The following is a 16,049-nucleotide window of genomic DNA, read 5'->3' as shown; positions in this document are numbered from 1 at the left end:
GCAACTTCTTGCCATGCCAAAAAAACGAATTTAAACATGGGAAAAACTTAATTTTTAAATATTTTCAAAAAACTTCAAACCCGGATTCCGAGTGAACGAAACATTTTCGGAAATCTTTTTTCCCCAACAGATTTTCTTTATATTCTGAGCAATATATAAAAAATTCAAGCGATTTGGAGGAAGTCATTTCCACAGTTTCAGGAATTTTCCTGATTCTTACAAAAAATGGCTCTTAATAGAAACACACACATTTTTCTGTAATTCTTTTATATCTAAAAATAATTCTACCATTTCGGGTCTTCTAGAAACTCCGAATCTACACACTTGTCTGCATTTCATCTTTTACTCTATGTAATATTCCTGTCCAGAGTATTTTTTTTTGGTTCTATTTAAATCAAAGTTAAATAAAAATTGTTGTTGTGCCCAATCCCTTTATTTATGTTTTTACTAGTCTTGACAGTTTTGCTAAAAAATCCAGATATACCCAGGTCATTTCACCATGGCCAGAATACAATCACAATTATTATCTGCTTTCAAAGTTATTTTTGAGAGAAAAAAGCACGGACTGAATGGTTCTATTAAGCTCAAGTTTTTCGGAAATTATTGTTGCCAATCATGAAAAATATTATTTCAACTTTTTTTATTTTTTCATCATTTTAATTAAAGCTTTATAACAACTTAAATAATTTTTATTTTATTATTTAACAAATTATGCGATGCGAACTGCTTAAATGTCCAAATTCGTAATTAACTAATCGACGAATACAGATTTTTATCGATTTTAAACCAAGGAACGCAAAAAATTAAAAACGCAAAAAATTAAAAAAAGCCATGTCTTTTATTCATTTTTGGTTATGTATAAATGTTTTATGTATAATTACTTACAATAACAATTAGTCATAAGGTTATAATAATCGAGATTGTATTACCAAAAATTAATCGATAACAACCGTTAGGTTAAAACATAAATTCCTTGTAAATTATCTATAATTTTCAATACTCCCGAAAAAAAATAAACTTATTTTTATTAAAAGCGCAATCAATATTTCTCTAAAACCACTAAAATATTTTGAATTCTAGAATTATCAAATAACGTCGATGTTTTTAAAACAATTTTAAAAAAAAGATGAAATCAACTAAAAATATGCTCAAGTTTTAACTAAAATAATCAAAAAGGTAGAGACAAACTTGGACTACGCAGTTTGACTTAAGAATGGAAAAACAAGCAAACATTTTAAGTAGCAGTGCTTAAAATAAAACTTCATAAAATAGAAAAATTTAATCCCCTTATTTACCCTATTTGATTTTTATGCGCCGCAAGAAAAAATTACACATCATTATTGTTAAACGTTTGCCTAAGTGACGCCTGATTTAATGTAAACACTTACGATTAATTCGAAGATAAGCTAAAACTTTTTAAATTTAACTTTAAATAAATTTATTGTTCTTTGAAATAGATGAAAGCGAAAAAAAATCTAAATTTATATAAAGTAAAGTCGTTTATTCAAAATAAAAAAGTTAGCAAAAAAGATTGTGCTAAATATGGTCACATGCGTTAAAATAACAGAAACCATTACCCTTTTAACACAAAGCCAGCAATTTACAAATTATTTTGTAATAATATACATAAGGGGATGAAGATTTGAAATAAAAAAAAAACACAATAATCAATTGAAAAAACTGATCAAAACGTATATAAATTACAACTTGGGTAGGAATACCTACAATACAATAAAATCTCAACCAACCCACAAAACAGGTTAGGTTGAGACCTGTTATAAATTAAACAACATAATTTATTCTTTTTTGTATTTTACAAACTAATGTACTAAATAAGTATAAAACTTCACCAAGTAGAGGTAAAACTTCACCAAGTGGAGGTTGGCGACATAAATAGTGAGAGGCTTAGCAACAACTTTAAATTTACAAAAACAAGCCTAAACCATTCAATCTAAGGATTAACGTTAAAAAAACACGGCTTTTATTTACAAACGCAGTCTTTTTTAAGAAACTTACAAAAAAAAGCTAAACAAATGAAAATCAGTCTGAGTAAACAGATATTGGCCACGCACTGCTAACATTTGCTACAAAGCTGAGTTAACACTTAAAAAATAGCAACCTCCTCCTTGGCGTTTAACATATATATATATACAAGGAATTCTCCAAAAAATATCACTGCATACATTTAACATAAGATGTTAGTTTATAAATTAAATTTGAATAAAAGTCTCGTAAAAGGATAAAATATAAGAAAAAAAAACTTAAATTTTAAAATGATATAATACTCTTTTTAATAATATTATTATAATATATTTGCGGCGTAAACTCTCCTATGAGAAAACACAATTTCCGCAAAACGTAGCAAAAATAATATATTACAAAAAAAAACAAAAAAAAACAAAGTCAATAAATAGAACATTTTAAATAACAAAGAAAATGAGAAAACACTTTGAAAAAAATGTTTGTATAAATTAAGATTATATTAAGATTTTCTGTCGTTAAAAATTACGAAACCTATGACTAATATGTGCAATGGAGCGAAAAAAAAAAAAAAAAAAAAAGCTTATTGGCTTCAGTCAGGATTAATGACGCATATTTCTTATCAGAAGTTATTAGGCAAAAAAATATCAGAGATTATTTGAATACCCAATTCTGATTACAACAAATTTTTTATAAAATGGATTACGAAGTTTTAAAAAAGAGACCTCGCGACGCCCTGACTGATATTTTATATAGCCGCAAGACAAATGGCTCGCACCATCACCGAAATAAAAACTCCATACTTTTATCAAAATTTATACGCATAAAACTTCCAAAAATAAAATATATAAATATAAATATATTTTAAACAAAAATTCTTATATTTTGATTAATCTTAAATCTAGAACAAATATAAACGGGGCGCTTTTTCTGCTTACCTCCGGGAATTTTGACAAAAAAGATCGTATTACATACGACCTAGTAAAATAATTTCTTAACTTATTGCTATACATAAAAAAATTTCCTTTATAGAAAAAAAAAACTTAACTCACTAATTCAAACCACCAAACACTGGTAGACGACGAAGCTTTTCGACGGGTGAGGGAGGGTTTGAAGATCCTGAATCTGATGGTGTTGTTGTATAGCGTTCATTTATTATCGGCTTCATACCCTGAAAACTTAATCCACTAACCATAGAAGTTAACGGAATGTAATCATTACTTTTAAGTCTGTTTATTTTAACGGAACTACAGGGAGATGGAAAAGAGTTTTCTGGAATTACACTCATTGCGTTTTGTCCGCACACCGCCAAAGGGTTTTGAGCAACATGCGAAGGTTCATCAAAAAGAAACACGTCACCACCATACCCTGGTGATAATGGTGGTGTAAGTGAATTGCCAAATGGCGAAGGGGCAACATCGTGTGCCGGGGAAGGGGGAATCGAATCCATACTTGATATAGAACATGATCGACCCAGACTAGTTAAAGCTAATTTTTTCTCTTCGTCGTTATGAATGAAATGGCATCGCGGTCCGTAAGGGCAAAAACCAATGGTATGATAAGTTCGACAAAATTCCGTTTTGTATTTGGGATGTCGATTCAATCCCCTTAGTTCATGAAAACCATGAGCAAATTGACATTTATCGCCATATTTGCATGTTCCGTTTTCTTCAAATGGTCGACACAGCTCCGTTTTATAGCGACTAGAATTCGTGGAATTTCTCTTTCTCTGTTGTGCATCTAGTTCTTCTTGGAAACTTGCACTCTGTGCTCTTTCTCGAAATGGTGAAACATTTCCCGAAAATTTATCCTTGGGCGAAGAAGGCATCGGGTAAAAGCTTAAAGAACTGGGTGACAAAACCTGGGCTTTAGTAATTTGTGTGGTTAAACTAATTAAAGTCGTTGAGTTAGTTGAGTGACGTCGAGGAATAACTAAATTATTTGGCCTTCGATCTTCTAGTTTTTGACGTAAATCTAACATTGGTCGCTGTTTACTCTAAATAAAAATAGAAAATTGAAAAAAAATTTTTACTTAAGTTATCACTCATGATTCATATAAAGTTTTTTAATGATGTCACTTGGTTAGGAATTCATAGGCGAGTTATAAACCTTTGAATAATAAAATATGTATGTTGTAATGTATACAAACTTTACAAAAGGCATTACAACTCTTTATTTCCGATAAATAAAATTCAACAGTTTTTATCTTCAGCATTATATACTCGTTAAAACATTCCCAAGAGAAACTTTTTTTAACTACTTTATACGAAATTCAAAAATGTAAATCAAGAGAAGTTTATTAAGATAATTACATTCCTAAGAGATTTAACCAGATTCGTATGCCAAAAAAAAGTATATAAAATTTATTTTCTCGTTAAAAAGTATTTTACCTGTTGAATAACATCATTAATATCGTAAAATGCCGAAACCAAAGCTGTACTCATTTTAAAAAAATATTAAATAAAGTTTTCAACAACTACAAAATATTGTTTAACACGTTCCACGCGTTTAAGTCTAATTGACGAAGATATAAAAAAAAAACATTGACGAAAGGTTTTTGTGTGATATTTAAAGGTTTATTCAGCGGTTAGAAGCGAGAACAATGCAATAAACAATCAGGCGTGACTAAGAATGCATGTCAATCAAATCTTTTTGTTTTATGTTTTGAAAGCATTTTTTTTATCAACCAATAGAAAAGCTAATAAAGATTTTCTATAGGTGGGAAAATGTTTAGGAAAAACGTAACACTCTAGTATTTTGAGCACGTTTGTTTTTAATAAACATTTTTTATTCTCGAAATGGAAAAAAGAAAATTTTCGCGCGTTTTAATTATAGTTTTTAGAGAAATTTAAATTTTTGATTTAAAATCATAAAACAAACATTGAAACTTGAAAACATTAATGGAGTTTCTGATTATATCAATAAACAACGTTATACAAGATCTTTTTTTTTTAACATATAAAATTATTGTATTATAAATAAAAACTTTGGAGAAATATTTTTTTTAATTTTTAAAATATTTTATATATTTTATGTAATATATATTTTTAGTTTAGATTTACTGTTTATTTTTTCACTTTTTAAAACAGTTTTTCGCTTTTAAAACAAGCTTGTATACTTTTGAAAAAATGATCTCTATGAAATTTACGCAATTCTTTTTCTGCAGTGAGATTAAAATAATGTTTTTTTAGGAAACGTAATCTAATCAAACAACCATTTTTTTAAAAACAAATTTGGCGCCAACTTGGTAGCTAAGCTATTTGTAAAGTCAGTCACATCATTTTAATATCAAATGTCACTTTCGGTTTTATACTCTATATATATATATATATATATATATATATATATATATATATATATATATATATATATATATATATATATATATATATATATATGTCAGATTATATGTCAGATTTTTTTCAAACATACATTCTGCATTTCCATCCTTTAATATCAGTTAATATGTGTACTAATGTTCCCATCTACCTTTATTTCAGTGGGCAGAAAGACCAAGTTAGAGGTCGGTAAACTACCTAATAAATAAAACTAAATGTTCTGAGAGTGGTCAATATTGCTCATAAATAGTTGAATTTTATTAAATACTATAAGTGTATGCAAAACACAATAAAAAGTTTGTGAAATCTGTATGAATATTGTTATGCACTCTAAGGAATTTTTTTATAACTCCTTCGCTTTTATTTTCAAGTTGCCTATACACCATAAAGTAAAATGGCGTTAATCTCAAAATTAACAAAATAAAATTATCTGCGGGTGTTATATTTATTTTAGACTTTGAATGAAAGAAAAACATAAGATTTTACAAGCTTTATTATTCATTACTCTTTAGAAATTGTTAGAATAGATTTTAATCGTTCTAGCCGATAATCGATTGATTCGGTATAGCTCCTAAAGCAATATCGAGAGTATATAACTTATGAAGTTTTCCGGAAATATCATATATAAAGCGGGGAAAATTGTTTGATGCTCCTTTAATTCTGTTTAAAGTGTTTTTAATAAAGTTTAACAAAATAAGTAAAACCAAATTAACCTTGCGCATTGCACTTTAAACGAACACATTTTTCTTATATAAAAGGATACCAATAAGGACTTAAAATTTGACTTTTTAAATTCTGTAGAATTGAGCATGATTTGGTTTTACTTGATTTAAAACGCCAAAGTTAAAGTTTCTGAATAAATAATAAAATGGTAACTGGTAAATAGTCAGCGAGAGCAGTTATTCTGTTTGAATAACTTTTTATATTACTGTCATTTTATTATGTTAATATTGACAATGTCACGTGATAGTTTTATGACGTTATAAAAAGTTTAAACATGATAAGCATTATTTCATTAACCAGACACAATAATATCAATTTACTAAAGTTTGTTGATATATTCTTCTAAAATTTATGTAGACTTTGTTATGCTGTTAAATTCTGTTTGGATTTCATCACAAATTCATTCACGAGTCGATAATATTTTTCTAAACTATATCTTCTTGAATTTTAATTGAATTGAATTAAATTATGAGAAATGCTTAATAACATTTGTGCATGAATAAATAGTGTGAATTTTATGAAATAAACTATAAGATAGTTTAACAATTTGCCCGTTATATATTTATTTTTTTATCTTTTTATTTTAGTTATTAAGGTATATACAGGGCCGTCCCGAACGGGGATGTAGGAGGGTGTCCCACCCCCCAAAGCTGTCACATATGCATTTGAGTTGGCACATTTAGCATTTCGGTTAGCAACTTTTGAACTATAGTTGGCAAATTTCAAATATCGAAAGGCATTTTTTTTTTTGTCTCTAGTTGGCAAATAATAAATACAGCAAACCGCCCCCCCCCCCCTTATGATAGACCTCTTGGAGACGGTCCTGGGTGTTATATATATATATATATATATATATATATATATATATATATATATATATATATATATATATATATATATATATATATATATATATATATATATAAAATTCGTATTTACTAAGTCGGCACAAGACGTGTTTTAATCGTCTGAAAAAAACGTATTAAATAAGTCTTTAGACGTTTTTTAGATGTCTAAAATACGTATTGCCCAGCGGGTATCATTGAAATCATTAGTTTAAATTATTTTTGAAAAAATTTAGTATATGAAACTTTAAGTTATTTAAATTATAAATCATTTCATTTATAAGTTAATGATAAATACTGTAGAGTTGTTTCATTTGATTAATGGCGATTGCTAGGCTCTATTTCACTTGGGTCTATTTGATATACATACGGTAAATTAACATAAGACACGCTCGTACGAGGGTAAGGGGAATGGGAGAAGCATAATTGCTTAGACACCGAGTGTCATTTTTTGTGGCGACATTTTTGTATAATCTTATCACAAATACATGGTTTAACTCACTCTGTTCAAATAAAATTTAAAAAAAAAAGAATTATTTTTAATTGCTTTTAGTCTGTTTAACTACACTGTGGACCAAAGAGACCGACAGTTTTTATTTCACTCAAACCAAATCCTTATTATGTAAGAGTATAATATATATACTTTCATAAAAAATTCTTTCTGAAATCAAAATGCGTTACTACAATACCTTTTTAATTATAGTTAAATTTTAAAACTGTATTAAAAAATCTTAATTTTTTGCCTTAAATAATTTAAACTTGAAAAGCTTAGAAAATGATTTTGTTTCCGCGAATCTTTAGTCGTGTAGTTTATCTTTTGTAGTATCTTGTATCGTAGTTTATCGTTGTTGTAATACTTATTGTAGTTTATCTTCTAATATTTGTCGTAGTTTATTTTGTAATATTCATTTTTTCACATTAAAAAAAACAAAAACAAAAAACAATGTGTCTAATAGTTATTTTTTTGTAATTTTTTTACAAAGAATTATATTTAACGTCTGCGTTATTATTCATAGTAGTCTTGCGTAACTGCGCACGATTTTGTTGTAGCTATAGAAACTAGTTTATTTCCAAGATTAAAAAATTTGGCGATAATTAATGAGATAATTAATTTACCTAAATCTGGATCAAGTTTATGTATGCTTGTTGAGCAAAGGGGCAAGTTGGGCAATTAAAATATCTCAAAATCTACGCATCACATAACAAAACATCTAATGGATAAAATTTAGGGAATTAGAATCTTAACACAATGCACAACTAAATACTGTTGGAAAGCAGTTGAGTAAGATATACGGGCACTTTTTCTATTTTCGACGAAGAAAGTAAAAAAAAAATGTTTTGTTATTTTTTGCTTAGATGTTTATAAATTTTTTTTCTAACACCACTTAAGTGTTGATATTTTAACAATTTATCGGACTTTCGATTAAAACTACCCGTTTTTTCATAAGTCTTTCTGTTCTTTTTAAAACCTAAATAATGTGTCACCTAGTCTAGTAGGGAAACCTAGTCTTGGGGTAAGTTGAACAGCTTTGAAAAAATAAAACTGAAATTTCGAACACAAAGAAACAACTTTAATAAAAAATGATTTAAGATACATTATATATATATATATATATATATATATATATATATATATATATATATATATATATATATATATATATATATATATATATATATATATATATATATATGTAAATTATGTTAGTGTATTTTACAAATAGAGTGCTCAATGTTCTTAAAGAACAGAGCAATTAATTAATTAGTAAAAAACACTTATCTAACTTTTATCTTCGACTTGAAGTTTCACCATTGCTGGATCATCAGGAAGAGTTTATATATATATATATATATATATATATATATATATATATATATATATATATATATATATATATATATATATATATATATATATATATATATATATATATATATATATATATATATATATATATATATATATATATATATATATATATATATATATATGTATATATATATATATACACTTAAAATTGGTAATTTTAAAATTGGGCTTTAAAGTTAAAGGTTATTGTATAAAATAATATTTTTATATTTTTAAATAAAAATATTATTTTATACTATTACCTTTAACGTTTTTTTTTTATTATATTTATTGCTTAAGTTTTAATTTATTTTTAATTATTTTATTTTTTTGTTTTTAATTTTTTTTATTTTATATTTTATTTTTTTATTATTATTTCTTTTTAATTTATTTATATTTTATTATCACTTTCTTTTTACTTTATTTTATGACGCTTTTCTATTTAATTTTTTCTCTCATATTTACGTCATTAAAGTGTATAAAATAAAAAGTGTATAAATTAAGCACACGCTTACTGTTAGTGAAAGTTTTATTGATGATTGACCCAAGTTTCGTACCATGCATATTCATTCAATTGTTGATTGCTCAACTTACCCTACATTATTGCTCAACTTACCCCGCTGGGGCAGGTTGAGCAGCTCAGCAAACTTTAGGCATTATCTTTTTAAAAAAATCAAAAAGTATACTTTTTTTTTTAACAAATTTTTAGCAGGTTAAATTATCTTTCAAATAGTGAAAAAGTTATGTAAATCTGACGCACCGTTCATGAGATCTGTTAGATTTAGTAAAAATTCCTCAACTAACTATACGTATCATGCGCCTGGTTATTTTAACAACTTTAAACTACTTGTGTCGTGAATTTCTTATTAAAGTGTAATACACGTGAACTAAATTTTTTTGAATTATTCTTTTGTTTTGTGATTTTGGCAAGTTTTTAGTTTTAAGTTTGAGTAAAGAGATTTGTTCGGCAAGAAAAATCTAGAATATTTGTTTAAATTTAGATTTTTTTTTTAATTTCTAAGGAATTTCAATGACAAGTTGATTTTTAGATATACCTAAAAATATACAGTATAGTGTCTACTATGTCTACTAATTTGCTGAAGAAATAAGAAATAGGATTGGGAAAGAATTTATTTTTTCTGAATAGTGTAATAAAATCATACTTAATAGAGTAGATCTATGTTTTTAACTTAGTGTTTAATGCATTTATGATAGCTTTCCAAGAGATATTTTCTTCAAATACAGCTCCTACAAATTTAGTTTCTTGAGCTGTCTCAACGATTTTCTAATTTTAGCGTGGAACTGTTAATAACGCATTTCTCTGCTTACTTTAATAAAAGAAAGTGGATTTTATTTTTTCTTTGTTTAATGACAACTTATTTGTTTTAAACCATATATTTCGTTTATGAAGTTTTTTGTTTACATTTTTATACAGATCATTAATGTTTGCTAAAGAATAAATTTTCATCGTCTGCAAACAAGTATAACTTTAAGTTTTATTAAAGACTTTTGGAAGGTCATTTATATCGATAAGAAACAAAAAAGAAATACGAACCTTAGAGGGACTCAAATTTTTGTTATTTTGAGTAGTTTTGACAATTTTTACGGTTTATTTTATTATTTAACACACTATTGTCATTTTTTTAAGTTTTTTTTTTAAGTAGGAAGGCATGATCTACAAACCTATTAGATGTTTTTATTAAATTTTCAAAATTTCTTTTCAGACATTGCTTTTGCAATGTCTGAAAAGAAATCAAATGCGATTTTTTTTTCAGTTTCACTATTTATTTTGGTTAAGTATAAGACAGCATGCTCTCTTGACTGCTATTTTTTTGGTTTTTTATTTCTGTTGAGTGCTATTTCATTTTTTTTTTTTTTTTGATTTTCATGGATTTTGTGTGTGGTTAAGTATAGATACAAGCGATTGTAAATAATCTGCATAAAGGTGTTTTGATAACACAGAAAATATTATTATTTTAAGAAGGAAGTGACCCCAGATTTATAAATTGGTACAATTCTAGCTCTTTTTCAACTTTTCAGATACGTATCTGGTACGTTTTTTTTTTACGTTTTTCTATCGTCGTAGAGTCGAACTAAGAAAATAAATGAATATACAGTACCTAACAACAGGATAATTGAACTTTCAATTTAATTTTTTATTAAACAAAAAGGAATGAGGCGTGAGAACTATTTTAATATAGACTAAAAAGAAATTAAAGCAAATAAAGTATTAATCAATAAATATAATCAAAAACAAGTTAAACTATGTGACTAATGTTGAACATTTACGTAACGATAGGCGCATGAGTTACGCAAAAAATTGCATAAAAAAACAACCGAGCAGATTTTTTTGCACTGCACAAAAAGAAATATAATTATCGATCTTTTATTTGTCTACCAATATGACAATATATATTTCAACTCGTAATGGTGTAGCGAGAAGTTTCCCAAAAGTGAATTTTTGAAAACAAAGTCTTTACTTCAGTCAAACTTTCTCATCTTTCTAAAGATTTTTGTGACAGGTAAACTATTAGCTCCATTATTTCTCAACATAAAAATAATCCAGAGCATAGAAAATGGTATGAACTATGAGCATAGAAAATGGTTGATTTATATATATATATATATATATATATATATATATATATATATATATATATATATATATATATATATATATATATATATAAATATATATGCACACATATATACATATATAACGGTTTGTTTATATATATAATAACGTAACTCCTATCATATATGAAGGGCGTTATGTTTTACCGTTATGTTACCCGTTATTTTATTCAAACTACGTATTTAATGACATCATAAATATATTTATAAAAACAGGCGGGAATTTTTGCAAATTGCTTACATGTTTTATATGTTAAAGATATTTTTCTAAAGCATTAAGAGCTCTTTTTTATCAAGCAACTTTATATTAACATTGTGTATATATATGTAATGTGTGCATATGTATATATATATATATATATATATATATATATATATATATATATATATATATATATATATATATATACATATATATATATATATATATATATATATATATATATATATATATATATATATATATATATATATATACACATATATACATAAATAAAAATATATTTTGTACACATATACAAAAAAAATTTTAATACTAAATAAGGAAAAAAAAAAGGTATTATAAGATTTTTTTACTATATTGTAAACACTACTTTTTTGTGTGAAATATATTGATTGATAGATCTTAATAACTTTTTGTGAGTGTATCTATAGAGTAGAAGGTTGTAGTGAGGAAAATGCCAAGCAAATTGTAGATTCAATCAAATACTCCCATATTTTTTTAGAAAAAAATCAATATTTAGGTTTACCTACATGTGGTGATCTTAATTACAAGTGCCGTACCCAGAAGTAATCTCATACCGTTTGACCGGAATGGGCTCCCAAACTAAAACTTCTTTAAGTTATAAATTTCAATATATAATAAAAATAAATATAATAAAGTCCAACATCATTAAATAAAAACAAATAAGCGAGTAAAAAAATTGTCATTTTTGTTAGCCGTGCATACGTTTTATAACTATAATTATAGTTGTAAACTTTATCAATCTTGCTTAGAGTAGTTTAGGGTAATATGAGCACCTTGGTAATATAAGCATACTTAAAGATTTCTTAGATGTAAGTAGTGAAATTAAAGTTGCTTTGTATTTTTTCAATCGACTTTATGTGGTGATAACAGGAATCAGTACAATTAGCGTAAATTTATATGCAGTAATTAGCGGCTATCATCTAATTAAAACGTAGTTAAATTTTTTAGATTGTTAAAATAATATCATCACACAAAATTAAATCTGTGGCGCGAAATTTTGGTGCTAAAATAATGAAATTAATTTTTTCATTAAAATAAATATGTAAGCTAAAAATCCAACCTATTTTTGTTTGAAAAACAATGCATAGAAACATTTAGTTTCGACTTTATGTAAAGATACCATTTTTGTGTAATATGAGTATGCTCAAGTTACCCTTGAAATTACCTATGGACTTGAAATGTCCGGCTCCCGGCTCGGCTCCGGCTCCCGGACCTAATAAGTTGAATTTAGATTTTGAATGAAAATTAAAAATATTTAGGCTTGTTTCCCAAGTTGGATAAAAACTACACCTATTAGTTTTTATCCAACTCTCATTTTAAATTTCAAATAAGTCAAATGTATTCGTTATTTGTCCTAAGAAATATGAAATCATCTATAACATCTGATGTCATACGGCTTCTTTGGTCTTGCGTCAGAAATTTGAGTGCTGAATACACCCGCTCAACACTAACTTGCGTCATTGGAAGCGCTGTGACAATTTTGCACGATGGTTGTATAATCGAAGGGAAAAACTCTATTCCTTCCAGAGGTTTTTTGCCCGTCAAGGTTTCTTTTTGTTTCAAAAGGTCGTGCGCTAGTTTAGGTAGACTTCGAAGTGCGCCTTTAAATTCTCGCTCCTCAATCCCAATGTTCTGAATAGATCCTTGATCAGATTGCTGACTCTTTTCTTTTCTTGCCTGCTCCATTCTCTTAAAAATTTTCTATTTTGGAGACAAGTCTTTCATTTTCTCATCCGAACTCTCGGCAGAAAAAGTTTCACCATCTTCCTCCATTCTATGAAAACCAAACTTTTGCTTATTAATCTTTTTTTGAACCAACCAGAGAGTGTCCTCAGCAACTACCTAAAATTTTTTAAAAGATAACAAAATAAATTTGCTTTAAAAAACTCTAAAATAATAAATATATTTTCAATTTCTAATCGAAGTAATCAAAAGTAAAATCTTTTAATCAAAGTTTAAAAAACGTTCTCACAAAATAAATGATGAGAAAAAATACCTGTTGTTCTTCGTTTAGAAGACATTGATAGTGTAAGTCTGCAAATACCGCTGCACAGAAAAAAGAATTACTCATTAGGATTGCTTCCCTAGTTTCCATAGATTGTTTTATGGCTTTAGCAAAAACAGATTTCTTAAAATCACCCTCCATTATCTGTTCTTTTAACAGTTCCCAAATATAGACAAAGTGTCCTGGCGAACAAAGTGTTCTTTCAGTTTGAGGATCTCATGACCTCAAACTGAAAGATTTGAGTAGCAATAGCAGATTTTTCAAGAATTCTTTGTAATTCCTTTATTTGTTTCCACTGATATGGCTGCACTGCAAAACTCCCTTTTGGATATTTTCCTTCCAGCTCTTCAACAACACCACGTAATTATAAAAGACGCTTAAGCATTTTAAATGTACTCGACCATCTAGTTACATTGTCTATAACTGCCACCTATATTATAGAACATATTTTAATCTTGAAATATAACAAATAAACATATTTATTAGTTTGTATAAAAAGTTTATCAAATTACTTCAAAAGGTTTTGTATTTTTGCAAAATTCCATAGCAATTGGAGCACGACAAGCTTTTGCAACTTTACGCTCGTACGTCGTACGTTTATGCAACTTACGTTCAAGTATTACTTTGATTTCCGATTCTTTCATTGCATCGGTGACAGCAAGTTGAAGGGTGTGTGCACCACAACGTTGAAGATAAATAGTGTTCATATTTTTTAAGATTTCGTCAAAGTAACCATCATGCTGCTGTTCACAGAATTCAGAATCCTCAGTTTCACTACTTGCATCTTCAATAATCTGTTCTTCTGTAATATCATCTCCGCCTTCATCATGATTTTCACTAGGTTGTGTTTCTATAACCTTGTTTATCTCAATCGTCTTGCCAAAATCATTCACCATTTTAATCATGTTAGACCTATTGTCAGTACTAATTCTAAGGATTTGTTCTTTTCGGATGCCAAACTTATCAAGTACGTTTTCAAGTGCATTTTGAATATCTTCAGCTTTGTGTCTGGCATGTATGTCGATGACTGCTAATATTTTGATTAATATTTTGCCGCTAGAGAAAAATTGAGTATTGATTCCAAGAAAGCTTCGCCGATGTCTTGATGCTCCATCAACTTTTAGGAAAATTAGTTTTCCATTTCAAAAATTTCTATTCCATCTCCGCTAAAAATATTAAACGAAGCTCCATTTTGAAGTACTAACATATTTAAAGCTTTTTTGAAATCTTCTTTCGATATTGTTATAGTAACTTTGTTAAAAAAATTGTCAAGTATCTTTTGTTTTTTTTGTCCACCAAATAATAGAAAATCTCCATTTCTTGACAAAGTAACTTCGGATACATTTATATTCCTTTTTTGTGCGGCTTTTTTCTTTTCTTGCTCCTGAACAATTTTATGATGAAGTATTCCGTGGCTCTTCTTAATGTGACGTTTCATATTTGAGGTTGGTTTTTTTACTCGTTTTCCATCCATTAGCAACTTGCGCGCCACAAATTTTTTTAGTTTGATTCTCCTCAACAAGAATCTGGCAAATATATGCTTTTACCTTTTCACTGAAGGAAAAGCATTTCAGTTCATCCTCGAACATATCTTCGTTTACAACCGCGGTGTTTTTAGTCACATCAGTCATGTTAAATGTACGTCAACAACTTTTTAAACAAAATGCTAAAATGGAAAAATTAAACTTGAAAAGTATAATCCTAATTAGGATTTATTCAGACCAACAACAAGATAAATCTGTAATTAAACTAATTGAACCGTCTAAATAAAAAGTTTTTAATTAATGTTGCTTTATTAGGTTTTAAAATAAGTGACCTTACCTCACCAGAAATGAGGATTATTTAAACAAAATATTGCGGAACATATTCTGATTAAATTTTTTAATTTATTAATTCTTCACTTAAATTGCAATATATAAATTTATGTTTACATGTATTTTAATAAAAACAGTGTAAAGGTTTTGCGCCAGTTTTTTTTTTTACGAGTTTCAACTTTTTTAATTGGTTGATGTTTTTTTTAATTACTTATAAAACTTGCGTATGTAAGAAAGAGTACATCAATTACAAATAACAACTAATAAACTTGCTCGTCGGAATTTTTTTCAACAGTAATAATTATAACAATAATAATCGTAAAATGACACCCAAAATTAAGACAACGTTTCTCGACGTTTTATATTAAAAGAAACAATGATTAACTTTATTTTTAACTTCTGAAGTGAGGAATCTAGCTACTGCACAACGGCTGCTCCTAAAATTGCGGAGGGGGTTTGGGGTAGACAAAATTCCCTCATTCCATTTTTAATATCGCTCAACTGCCGCTAATAATGAATATAATTATTATTTTTCAAAGTTATAAACAAACAAAGAAAAATTTCTCTTGACTATGTTACCAATATTACATGTTACATGCATTATGATTTAAAAT

At 27.2% G+C, this 16,049-nt stretch overlaps 1 protein-coding gene across 1 annotated transcript; it reads right to left on the bottom strand.

The window, feature by feature from the left end:
- Positions 1-1,667: 1,667 nt before the first annotated feature.
- On the bottom strand, positions 1,668-4,538 carry LOC100205438 (mRNA decay activator protein ZFP36L2-B). The gene is made up of 2 exons (XM_065806286.1): positions 4,371-4,538; positions 1,668-3,976 (listed from the first exon to the last, which is right to left on the bottom strand). The coding sequence occupies exons 1-2, from the start codon at positions 4,422-4,424 to the stop codon at positions 3,032-3,034; spliced, it is 999 nt and encodes a 332-aa protein (XP_065662358.1). The 5' UTR covers positions 4,425-4,538; the 3' UTR covers positions 1,668-3,031.
- Positions 4,539-16,049: the final 11,511 nt, after the last annotated feature.

The sequence above is a fragment of the Hydra vulgaris genome, chromosome 09, assembly GCF_038396675.1.
Source record: "Hydra vulgaris chromosome 09, alternate assembly HydraT2T_AEP".
Lineage (NCBI taxonomy): Eukaryota > Metazoa > Cnidaria > Hydrozoa > Anthoathecata > Hydridae > Hydra > Hydra vulgaris.
This window is presented reverse-complemented; position numbering and strand designations above follow the sequence as displayed.

Bases quoted from the DNA above. Each gene is read 5' to 3' on its own strand.
- LOC100205438 (XM_065806286.1), bottom strand. From the start codon at position 4,424: ATGAGTACAGCTTTGGTTTCGGCATTTTACGATATTAATGATGTTATT. The intron at 3,977-4,370 runs GTAAAATACTTT...ATTTTTATTTAG, and splicing joins TTAATGATGTTATTCAACAG to AGTAAACAGCGACCAATGTT.